This window comes from Trachemys scripta, chromosome 16 (genome assembly GCF_013100865.1).
Source record: "Trachemys scripta elegans isolate TJP31775 chromosome 16, CAS_Tse_1.0, whole genome shotgun sequence".
Taxonomy (NCBI): domain Eukaryota; kingdom Metazoa; phylum Chordata; order Testudines; family Emydidae; genus Trachemys; species Trachemys scripta.
Window position 1 is genome coordinate 4,438,438 of NC_048313.1, and position 12,570 is coordinate 4,451,007.

Consider the following 12,570-nt stretch of genomic DNA (forward strand, 5'->3'; position numbering starts at 1 on the left):
CCAGGCTGGCAGGCTCCAAACCGCAGCGCAAATGTGCCCTCAGGCATCCTGCTCCAGTACGGACGTCGTGCGGATCCAGGACCAGCGCCCCAGCTCCACACGCTGACAGCAGGGGAGTTATTCCTGATTTACACCGGGAGAGAGTGAGGGGGAAAAAAATAAATAAATCAGACCCCTGATGTTAATACACCCAAAAGGCTGGAAGGACACGCTCCAGGGAAGAATTTTTCACTGTGGAAACCTCCACTTCTTTGTCATCATCATTCATTTTTATTAAAGCATTTTTTAACCAGGTACAAACACAATCTCTCCCGTGGAGAGACAAATCAAGATTTAAACACGATGAGGTCCCCGTCCCTCCCCTCAACACATTCAACAGGATCTACAATCGTGGCGCTGCCAGTCAACCTTTGATTCCAGCTGCTTCATTTGCAAACAATCGTATTAAAAATAAACTTAAATAAAAAAATAAAGTGGAAGAGAATTTATTCACACCCTCAGGAAAGAATTAAGTACGCAGCTAGTCAGGGAAAGCCAATGGCAATGGGACAACATGATGGCGGTTGGGAGCCTTGCTTAAAACCTTTGGAGGATGAGTTATCCTTAGATCTAATGAAGCTTTTTCCTCTACTGATAACTTTGCAATTCAAGGACCAATCCTGCACCCACTCAAGTCGGTGGGAGCTTTGCCATCGTCCTCAACAGCAGCAGAATTGCTTAATCGCAGTGTTTTCCAAACAGGGAACCCGGTCGCAGGAAGCCGTAGACAAGAGCTGGCTGCAATGGTAGGGTACCCAGACCAAAACCCCCATTGGAGTCATGGGTCAGGCTCTAAACATTCATGGACTGGGCTCAGAAAAAAAACAGGTGTCAGGAGACAACCCCCATCTTTCCACACCCCCCTCCAAAAAAAAAAAAAAAAAATCCCAGCTGCCCAACCCCTCTGCCAAATCCTTTATCAAGCTTTCTGATGACCCCAGCTCCTGGCAGCCCCAAACCTCTCCCCTGAGCTAGTGCACATGTCCATGTTCCCTGAAGTGACTGGCCCTGCCCGTCTCCCCAGCTGCTAAGCCTACAGCGTTACAAGCCTCCTACACAGCGTTGCCAACTCTCATGATTTTGTTGTGAGTCTCATGATAATTATTGTTTTCCTTAAAGCCCCAGCTCCTGGAGATGTGATGATTGCAGCCTTCATTCTTAAAGAAAAAGTAAGTTTCTAGCCCTCCTGGCTGTGGAGAAAGCTTCCAGCTGTGACCCCATGGCACCCTAAAGGCTCAAAAAGCAGAAGGCAAATAAAAAGAACACCAAAGCCATTATGTTGACATCATCTCATGACTTTAAAGCCAAGCTCACGATTTTTGGTGATGTTTTGAACATTTGGGGTTGGCCCTACCGCCTAGAACAAGCCGTTTAAATATCACGGCAAACTGCGCTCACCCAGGACGCCTGGGACCCCGGGGATGGATGGTGAGTCTTGTAACGACAACGTTTTGCGTGACAACGCAGCTGGTCAGTGTTAACTGATACACAGTCACACATCCCTCCAGGACCTCTGCAGCCCAGATCTCGGGCAAGCACGGCTATCCTCAAGATTTCCAGCCCGGCTTTGCTGTTTCGGTCTGCTCGGTCCATTTCCCATCTGCACAGATACTTGTGCATAGGCCGAGAAATTTGTGCTTCAGCGGGGGAGGGCTTATACACAGGATGACCCAGAGGAACAATTAGGTTAACTGCCCCAACAGTGCCAGAGAGGCAGAAAACTCAGGGCCAGCAGCAAAGCTGACAGGAGTTTTCAGGAGCTTAGGAAGGGGTGAGTTGGCTTGGCTTGGCTTATACACACCCTGCTCATTTTTGTCGTCACTCACGCAGGCAGCCAGTTATGCACAGCAAGTACACGAGTAAACACAGCTTTTAATCGGTGGTTATTAACCCGGTGACAGCAGGACCCCGCAGCTCAGATGCTTGGGGAGGTGGATACATGGACAAGCCAGTAACTCGATCCCCCCCATGAGAAGACCCTTTATAAACAATCATTCCAACGCGAAACAAACCCACCTCTCCACTCCCCACCCAAATAAAGTGCCGTAGCGTGAAGGCCATTGAATACGCAGCTGCCGTATCAGCGCCAGCAGCACGGGAATCGCTGCTCCTGTTGCTGGGGAGAGAAGGACCTGGGTGATCCCTGAACGTGCAGCTCAGTGAAGCAGGGAGCGGAGGGCTCTTGGTTACTGCTCTTCCACGTGGATGATTGTCTCATTCCCTTCCTCTGGGAGCTGGGGAACGGCATACACTAGAGCCCGGTCTTCCTCCTGGCAGATGATGGCAACCGTGCTGCCGCTTTCTGGCATCACCGCGCTGGACTGCAGGCATGCCTAGGGGAGAGCAAGACGGGAGGTTAAAGATTTTGCCTGGAGAGGTTTTCGGGCAGGGCTGCTTAAAGGACGGGAGGGGCCAGGGCTCAGAGGACGGGAGGGGCCAGGCTTGGGCTGGAGCCCAGACTCAAACCCGGCGAGGGGTGGGTCTCAGCGCCTGGGCTCCAGCCCGAGCATCTACACTGCCATTTTCAGCCCCGCAGCTCAAGTCAACTGACCTGGGCTCCAAGCCTCGGTGCCGTGCGTTTTTGCCTTGCAGTGTAGACGTACCCTCTGGTGTTTGGCTGGCTGGTTCTTGCTGCTCAGGGTCGAAATGGTCGCCATATGTGGGGTTGAGAAGGAATTTCCCCCTCCAGGTCACATTGGCAGGGACTTCAGGGTTTTTTTGCCAGCGTGGTTGGGGGGATCACTTGGCAGGATGATCTGGGTCTATCTCCCTTCATCGTTCCCCTGTCACTGCTGGGCCCTGGGGCCCCTCGGTCCCTCCTATTCGCTGCCTGCGGCACGTGATAGGTCAGTCTCCTGCAAGCTGTAATACTTGGTCTAATTTCAGTGGCTGAGTTAAGCAGGCAGGTGCTGCTGGTAGCCTGTGAGATACAGCGGATAAATCTAGATGGTCTGGTGGACCCTTCTGGCCTCAGGCTCTCTGACTCTAGCTCCAGATGGCGCCTTCGATCCAGCCCCGGGGAACAGCAAACGAGTCGTTCCCGTCTGACGGCGGTTTGGTGGCCCCTGGATAAACCAAGTTTGGTTGCTATCGAACAAGGGTGCAGGAGACAGAGGGGCACTTAGGCCCCTCGTCGGCAGCCTCAGCAGAGAAGCCAAGGGCTGACTGGACCCCGGGGGCTGAACTCTCCCCTCTCAGCCTCACAGAGATGGGGGCGACAGAGGAGTTCGGTCTCAGTGGCCTGTGCATTCCTTGGCCTCTCTGCCTAGGCTGCTGGGAAAAGGCCTGGTAAGTGATGGGAACTGCAGGCAGAGGTCGGAATGCTCCACTTGAACCCATGACCTAGAAGCGAAAGATGCTGCCTCTCCCCTAGTCAAGCCCACAAGCCATTCAGACCCCACCCAAGCTATTTTAGGGCTCATCAACATGCGAAGTCATTCCAGAACAAGGCAGGGTCTGGATTTCAAGTCCTATAGCTATTCTGGAATAAGAGTATCCATATGGGAAGCTATTCTGGTCAGTTTCCCCAGGTAGAAAAACCCTCAGGTCCACAGATCAGTAGTTTTTGTTGTTTTTTTTTAAGGTTAGCAGGGACTACCAAATTATCTTAGTCTGGCCTGGGTAAAGCAGACCGTGTTTCATGCAACATAATTTTGCTTCAACTGCCTCTCCCATACCCCCATTCCAAAATGCTACAGGAAAGAGTGGGGGTATAAAGACACTGTCATGCTGAAAGGGCTAAAGGCTGCCAGCAAGCAAATCCTGGATCCAAACACAATCACAGGCGTCACTCTAGCCAGTGGGTGTGGCCAAGCACTCTTTTAGGCTAAACGAAAGGAGCAATCAAGCCACTTGATGTAGTGATGGCAGCTGCAGACAAAGAAGACTGACTGCCCAAGGAAACAGGCTGCATGGCGCATCACAGCTATGCCATGTAAACTGAGGAATGGCTCAGGCAAGAGAGCGAGGGGAAGGGGCTGTGGGTGTGACCCCGACAGGAAGCAGAGAGATGGAGTTTCTTGGGGACAGACTGCTCTGGAGGGACAGACTTGAAGATTTATGAGCAAGGAAGACGCCTGTTTTGTAGAGATGGCTGTATATAGACAAGATGACATCATAAGTCTACCTGACTCGTATCATCAATTTCTCATCCTCACAGAGACAACGCTGCCAGGCCCTCAACTTCCCACCCCCACGATACTGTCTAGGCAATAAATTAAATCAAAGCCTCTGGTTGCAAGGCCAGCATGAGCGAGCGGCGGGAAAAGATCCAATTTCAAGCTGCGATCTGAAGAGGACTGGGGGGATACATTCCATCCACACGCATTTATCCAGTTCAATTAAAATGATCAAGAACAATAAACTGGCTGAGTGAATTCCAATTAAGGAGGAAGGGAAAGTTCAAAGTTAACAATTAAAACCCTCCTAAAACAAGAGCTGTGTGTGAATCTTTTTGCATCCGAGCCCAGCGGCTGACTGAACAGACCTCGGAACAGATGTGCTAACAAAGAACCCAACACCATAGCTAATGTGGCACTTAAGGACTGACGCAAGCCACTCCTGCAAAAGATTATTAGGGATGGAAGGTTATGGCACTAGTCAATGGACAGACCCGCTTCCTTAGGTTTGCAGTAGGGGCCTATCTCCACGGCACAAGGTATTAACAGCCTCTCACGGGGTGGGGGGAAGATACAGAGCTGTGAACGGTGTCAGATTGATTACCTATCTAGGGTACTTCTACAGTGCCCATCACCATAGTATCTGAGCATCTCACATGCTTTAGTGTCTTTCCCCCCCCGACCCCTGTGGGGCTAAGTGACTTGCACCAGGTCATACAGGGGATCTGTAGCAGCACAGAGAATTGAACTTGGGTCTCCCATATCCCATGCTGGCACCCTAACCGCTGGGCCATCGTGCCGTTCTGCTAGTGCTATCTGCAAGAACTGGCTCCTAGGAGGGCGAGGCAGCTATGTATTGGTTGGTTTTATGAAACTGATGTATCACTGAATGTCTCAGTGTATGTGGGATCCACCCTCAACTCTCAGAGCTATAGCACATCTCTTCCAGACCAGGGACAATGGAGTGTCATGGCTCTCATTCAAATGGGAGTGCGCCTCAGGACCAGGCATGGCTGAAGCTAGGAGGACTGGCTGTCTCCAGCACCTCTGCGGGGGCCTTGGGTTTGGAGCACTGGAATTTCCCAGAAGGGGAGAAACAAAGAACCCATATGAACTCAGACTATAGAGAGGGGGGAAAGGGCCATACTTTCATAGCAGAGGACAGCTTTTCTGAGTGCAGTACTGCTCAAGGTCAGAGAAGCTTACTGAAGAGGAAAGAGAGTGAGACTAGCGGTCAGAAGAGAAGCCGTGAGTTGCAGGAGGAGGGTCCCGGACACCTGGTTTTTATTGTGTCTCATGTCCCTGCCCCAGAAGTCAATAAAAGGCGCCACTTACTTTTCTACTCTGATCTAAGTCCAAAGAACGTTTCAGAGAGGTGAGGAAACTGATGCAGGGAACGCGTGAAGGTGCGCGTGTTTTGTCCGGATCTGTGTATTTCTTGGGCCGTCTCAAGCAGAGAGTGATTGTTTTAGAATCCCTATTTGCAAAGCCTCTGTATGGTGCACGTCAACGTCCACATGTCCCCAAGGAGTTCAACAGCAGAGAGGCCACCAGGTTGGCGCTCTGGGAAAGGGTGGGCTTGAGCAACGGGGGTGTGCCTTGCGAGGGGTCAGCCCTGTTCTTGCAGGGCCTAGGGCAGCTGGACCATGGGGTGCCATTTCTGCCTGTGCCCAAGGAGTGCGCCAGAGAAGCAAAGGAAAGACAGGGTCAGGGACCACCCAGTCTGGAAGCTTAAAGAAGACAGAGCCCAGGGTGGTAGGACTCAAACAACCCGAGTGTCCAGCAGGGGGAGTATTACCAGGGCTGCAGCACCTCCATTAGGAAAGCTCTTTTGCTTCCAAACGGGGATGAACTCAAGGCCAGATCCTGCCCTCACTGAAGTCAATGAGTCTTTGAGTCTCCTCACCCCCACCCCCAGCAAGATCTGACCATTTCACCAACTACACCCCCATGAGCAAGATACTGAATGGTCGATTGCAGACTTTTTTTTATTGTGGCACCTGTGTAAGGAGAGCGCTGAACTGAGAAGCTGGTGAACTGGGGTGCACGGCTTCCACAAAGGCAGCAGGTTGGCGCACACTGCCGGCATCCAGAAGATAGGGGCCTGGGCACTCGCATGTAACAAAGCGGGGTGTGTAAACTGCTCGCCTGCATTGGGAAAGAGGGGGCTCCTGGAGCCCAAAGCAGTGCACCTGTGTTGCCAGCAGCTGGTGGCTGGGGAGAGTTTCCCCTGCTATGGCACAGACAGGGTGTCCTCCCGCTGTAAGCAGGTGGTGGTATTAACCCCAGTCATCCTGGGTAATGCTGAAAAGTGTCACGGCTCCTCCTACCAAGGTGCCTCCATCATCACCCCAGCAGGGAAGAGAGGTCCCAATGGCCCGATGGATTCTGGACTAAGCCGACATGGGAGTTAGTGGTTCGGCTTGACACACAGACTCGCTGCAAAAGACCTCTCCCCCGCTTCTCCTCACACAGGGACAGCCAGACAGGCTGGCAGATGGGAACAACTTTCCAATGGTTGTTGTAGCCTTGATTCCCATAGCAGCAACACCACTGTTAGGAACAGGTACCCACAAGACACTGGGCCATCCAGTCCTCAGGACAGCACAGGCTGGAGCTGTTCCACAGAGCAGAGGGAAGCCAGCTGGATGAATCTGGCCCCACATATGGTATAGATTAGTGAATAATGGGCTATACGGTCTGTCCCCCACCCACCAAAGCAGGAAAAAACCGCACCCCTTGTATCCCCACACATGGCACTCATTGCATCCTGCTCAGGCTGTTTGTGGGTATCAAACATGAGACCCTCTCACTCTAACTGCATGAGTTGCTACTGCTTGAGCTAAAGGCCCGTATCTGCATTCTCTATGGGGCATAGCCACTAGGTAAAACAGAAGGGTGTTCTGGTGGCTAGAGCACTAGCTTAGGGCTTGGGAGACCCAGGTTCAATCCCCGGCTCCGCCACAGGCTTCCTGTGACACCTCGGGCAAGTCACTTAGCCTCTCAGAGCCTCAGTTCCACACCTGTACAAGAGGGATAAGAGCCCTGCCCCACAGGATTTTAAAGATTGTGAAGTGCAGAGATACCACCGTGACAATACCTACAGCTATCTCTACACTGCAGCCAAGGCTTTGTCTTGGAGACGTACTCCAGCTACCCGCAGTGCCACATCCTGACTTCTGAAGTGCAACTAGCACAGGTACATCCACACGAACTGCAAATCACCCCCATGTATGCATACATGTGTGACCCAGGGACCTCATGGTGCCAACTGACAGAGGGTATAAGGGTTACAGGGATCCCCGGAGTCTGGTATTTACGTTCTAGTTCACCAAAAGGTTCATTTCAGGGTCTACTGAAAGTGTGTCATATACTGATCCTCTTGATCACTGCAAGATGGATGTACAGGGGATATTTGAGGAGTTATGTTTCCGTAGAAAAATTATGTTCTTAAAGCAATGTATAAGGTGACCTGCCTTAGTTCCACCAGACAGGAGCTAAGAAACATTCTTCTCTCTGGTCTGGCTTGTCGAATACTAATTGAGGGATGTGACATCAAAGAGAAAGCAGCACACAGGAAGAAACAAGCCACAGGGGGTTTATCCTGTTTGCAAACAATAGTTTGGAGGAGTATTTCTAGGGGGTGCCTATGAACCGCCCTTATTCCTTCAATCTGTAAGAACAAACTGTCAGTGGGCTTGATTTTATGAGAAGGAGGCTCAACCCTACTTGCTGAAAATGCTGGGGAAAGGACTTGGAGTAGGCTATCTTGTAGGACAGTAATTCTCAACTAGGGGTCTGGGTCCCCCTGGGGTGCCACAGGCAGGTTTCAGGGGATCCACCAAGCATGGCTGACATTAGACTTGCTAGGGCCCAGGGCAGAAAGCCGAAGTCCTGCCACGCGGGACTGCAGACCGAGTCCTCAAGTCCTACCACCAGGGCTGAAGCCAAAGCCTGATCAACTTAGCTTTGTGGGGACCCCGGGCAATTGTCCTCCTTGCTACCCCCTAACATTGGCCCTGGCTTTTATATGCAGAAAAACAGATGTGGTGGAACAGCTGGACCACGGAGCTTTTATAGCATGTTGTGGGGGCCTTGTAAAGAAGAAGGTTGAGAACCTCTGTTGTAGGAGATATGGGAATGTCTTGTGTTAATTAAATATCAGCGCTAGAAAGCGTGTTATGATTTTGTTTCATATGTAACAATGGGGAGGGGTAGCTCAGTGGTTTGAGCACTGGCCTGCTAAACCCAGGGCTGCGAGTTCAATTCTTCAGGGGACCATTTAGGGATCTGGGGCAAAAATCTGTTCGGGTAGTGGTCCTGCTTTGAGCAGGAGGTTGGACTAGATGACCTCCTAAGGTCCCTTCCAACCCTGATGTTCTATGAGTAACCGTTTCCAGCTGAACCTGCTCTTGTTTTCACTATATAGATACCTAAGTGATGTTGGTGGGTGGGTGTGGTGACCCAGAGTAGAATTTTACAAGCTGGAGTGTAGTGTTCCTTTGGGAACAACAGATGTACAAGTTCTGTCAGTGTTCAGCGGAACAGGGCTAGGCATGCGGCAAGGACTTGGCAGGAGGCATATGCCTATCGCTTACCTGTACAGAGAGACTGGGGTCTGCAGAGGCCTGGAAGCCAGTGCTTGTGCTCCCAGAGGCTGGTAGTTTCAGGAAGCCGACCCACAGCAGGGACAGACAAGACCCCCTCATGCTAAGGGCAACTGGTGGTGAGGGACCCGGCAAGCATCAGAACATACCCTTAAACAGCCAGACAGAGCTTAGTCACGCCCAACCTACCATCTCCAGCAGCTTGAGTTTCTCATCCGACACCAGGCTCTCCTTCCTCAACTGCTCCACCATGCCCTCCATGGCTTCCAGTTTGGTGCAGTGACGCCGGTGTCGCTGCTGCAGCACCTTGACCTTCTTCTGCAGGCCCATCACCAGGTTGACCAGCTGCTGGGTGGTCAGCTCGTTCTTGTGGTAGCGGTGCTCCTCGAGCTGCTCCTCCAGGGTTTCGGCACAGAGCTCCACCTCGATGGTGGAGGAGGAGTCGTCGTCATCCAGGGAGCCGGCAGCATAGTTCGACACTATGGGCACCGTGGAGACAATGGGCACTGTCAAGGCTGAGGACAACACGGTCTCGGGAGGCGACGCACTGGACGTCAGCGGCCCCATGGCGCTGGAGGACACCACCGGCGCGGTGGGGATGGTCTCGAAATACGCCACCATCTGGGTGGTGGACACCTGCAGGGAGCTGAGGACAGCTGCGGTGGAAGGGTCGGTTTCCAGAAGGGGCTGGATGGACACATTCTCAATGAAGAGGGTGCCCTGGTCTGTAATCTCCTGTGGGTCCACCGTGGCCACCAGGGTATGCGGCTGATCAGCAGCGAAGGTGCCCTCGGGCTGGTCCACCACAGCAGCGTCCTCACAAGAGACCATGATCTCTGTGGCAAACTGCTCAGGCACATCCGCCACGAAAGAGTCCGGAGAGGCCTCGACGGAGAAATCCACACGCTGGTCCACGGCGGGAGGGAACGGCTGGCCTGGGAGATGGATGGGGATGGACTCTACGCCCTCCGTGGGCGAGGCCACGGCCAGCGCCACAGCGTTGAGCGGCTCCACGATCTGAACGAGAGGCATCAGGTTCACCGCCCCGACCAGAGGGGAGGAGAGGGCATGGAGGTCCAGATCCAAGACAGAGGGCTGGGCTTCCACATAGATCGGGGCCGAGGACAGACCCGGGTCGATAGCTATGGCGAGAGCTTCCAGTGTGTCCAGAGTGGGGTGGGCGGCCACGGCTTGGGGCCCCTGCGAGGTCCTGTCCATGCTGTTCTCACCAATTAGCTTCTTGGCCTGTGTTTCGCATGGGGGCCTGGCAGGATTCTCCCTTTTCTGCAAGCCACCAAAGAAACAACATGTATTTGCCTCTGAAGGACAATGCAGAGGTGAGGGGGCCCAATTACCTGCCCTGCTTGGGGCAGGAGGAAGAGGTGGCTAGAAGTTCCCTTTGCATTTCCCTATGCTGCAGGAGAGCCTTATCCGGCTTCCAGGGTCAATTACAGCAGCCTCAGAGCTGCTCTAAGTTATGCTCTTTTTTATGGACCCTGGGGAGCAGAGGATGGACACAGCACAGTGCACTCTGGCTGCGCTCTTGACACCTCCCCCCCACACACACACATTGCTGTGTGCTCTGGCCGTCCCCTGATCTACCCCCATGCCAGGTGTTACAGGCAGGGCCCTTACACCTGCTCTATCCAGCTGGGGAGGCCTCTGACACAAGGTGGCTTTAGGTTTTCCAACAGGCCTGATTCTCAGGCCCCATTCCCCGGGCTTTGCAGGGACTGCCCAGATTTAAAGCGCTGTCAAAGGCCTGCCTCCGGGGTCCCTGAGTCGTCAATCCAGCCCCCTCTCCAACACCTCACACAAGCACGCACAGTCAGACAGATCCACATGCTCCTCCCCTCCCCCTCCTAGGTTCCAATTAGGCAATTATTTCCTCCATTGCTGTTAGCCTTCTTTAAGTCACATGACAGAGCTGTTTACTCTCAAGCTGGGAGTGACAGACTGTCAATAGCCTGCTGAACCAGCGAGCAGGTATAGGCAGGCCACCTGGCAGTGACTAGGCCGGTTTCTGATCATCTTGCCAGATTCGCTCAAGTAATAAACAGGGTGCTTTAAGCTAGCCCCAAGGGGCTCAAAGCTTCACAAGTCCCCTCAGGAAACGATCAATATCATTCTTCCTATTTTACAGATGGGACAACTAGGCTACAGAGAGGGGGAGAGACTTTTCCAGGGTCACACAGAGTCAGTAACAAAGTTGGGAATCGCACTCAGGAGCCCTGAGTCCCCCATGTTCTAAGCACTGGACCCCACTCCCGGGGTTGAGAATAGAACCCAGGAGCCGAGTTCCAGTCCCTCCTGCTCTAGCCACTAGACCCCATTCCCAGGGTTGGGAATATAGCTCAGAAGCCCTTACTTTGAGTCCCTGCATGCGTCTGTGCCTCAGTTTCCCCAACTAAAAATGGGGATAATTCCTTCCCAGAGTAAGGAATAGAGCTCAGTCCTCTACACTAGTTACGCAGCCACGCTCCCTCCCTCGTCAGCTATTTTGTAAAACCCTCTCCCAAGCATCCCCCACTGAGTTCACATTGGAAAGTCCCTACATCAGTTGATGACCAGAGACTTACCAAGGGTTTTTCAGACAGTTGAAAGATGGTGGGGATAGCATCAGGCTTTAGATAGCGAACCCCCCACCTGTATTCGAAACACGACGGTGCAAAGTGCTCACTGCATAAATGCTGGTATCTGGTGGGTACCCACTTCTCTTGGTTCATCTGAGAGAGCCATTGTTGGAGCCGTTCTGGGTTATGCAAGGGAAACCTGCATGAACATCAGAAGAGGTCTTCAGTGATAACCAAACCTCACACTGTCATGACCACATTCAGCCTCTGATCACCAAGCAACCCACAAACATTCACGGATTTAGCTTCACAGCCCCCTTTGAGGCAGGTCCGTGTTAGGATTCCCATTTTACAGATGAGGAAACTGAGGGACAGAAAGGTGAAGAGACTTGCCCAGATTCAAGCAGTGAGTCACCAGCATAGCTAGGAAGAGGACCTAAAAGTCCTGACTCCCTGAGCACTGCTCTTGGCCCACATTCTATCAAATATCCAAACTGATATCAGTGATTAAAGAGGTGGCAGCAGACACCAGGACTCGGCTGGTAGGGCCTGAATATCAACCCCAGGGAATTCCAAATGTTTGACACCCTAAATTCCAAATGTTTGACACCCAGCTCCTCCTCCCCCGACACCCCAGGCCATCAGGTGCATAGGCTCAGCCAGACACCAATAAAAACAGATGCAGTGACAGAATCTACTGCTCTCCAGCGCGTTTTCCTGCCCCATTCCTTACCCCATTCCAAAGAGAGCCTCTGACCTATTAACCATGCCTAAGCCTGGTGTTGTACACATCCCTGTAACTATATGGTACCTGTCACTCAATGCTGTTAAATAAAGGGCCCACCTTCCCTGCAAGTAACTTACAGTACCTGGCAACGCCCACCACGTGGCCCATACCCATATGACAGCACCATCCTGTTACTGGGGGAGGGGAATTCCACTCCCTCCATTAACATATGTTACGTGGCGCTCACTGATATAATCATGTTGGACAAATACCCCAGTCTAATATGGTCCATGACCTGCTCCATGCACCTCACCCATGTATGGCCCACTCCCCACCCCAATGGTGCTCCCCCTCACCCCACTGCCTCCTGCCCCCCAGACTGCACTCCACTGTGTCCTGCCCCCTCACCTCACTGCCTCCTGCCCCCCAGACTGCCCCCAACTGTGTCCTGCCCCCTCACCTCACTGCCTCCTGCTGCTTCCTGCCCCCCACCTCCTGCCCTTTCC

General features: G+C 52.7%; 1 protein-coding gene across 1 annotated transcript; it reads right to left on the reverse strand.

Moving 5' to 3' along the window:
- Positions 1-247: 247 nt before the first annotated feature.
- Positions 248-11,536, reverse strand: THAP8 (THAP domain containing 8; the record flags this gene model as incomplete). The annotated part of the gene is given in 3 exon segments (XM_034792680.1): positions 248-2,372; positions 8,954-10,048; positions 11,344-11,536. Coding segments are annotated over 3 exon segments (1,435 nt in total), but the record flags the coding sequence as incomplete, so codon positions are not given.
- Positions 11,537-12,570: the final 1,034 nt, after the last annotated feature.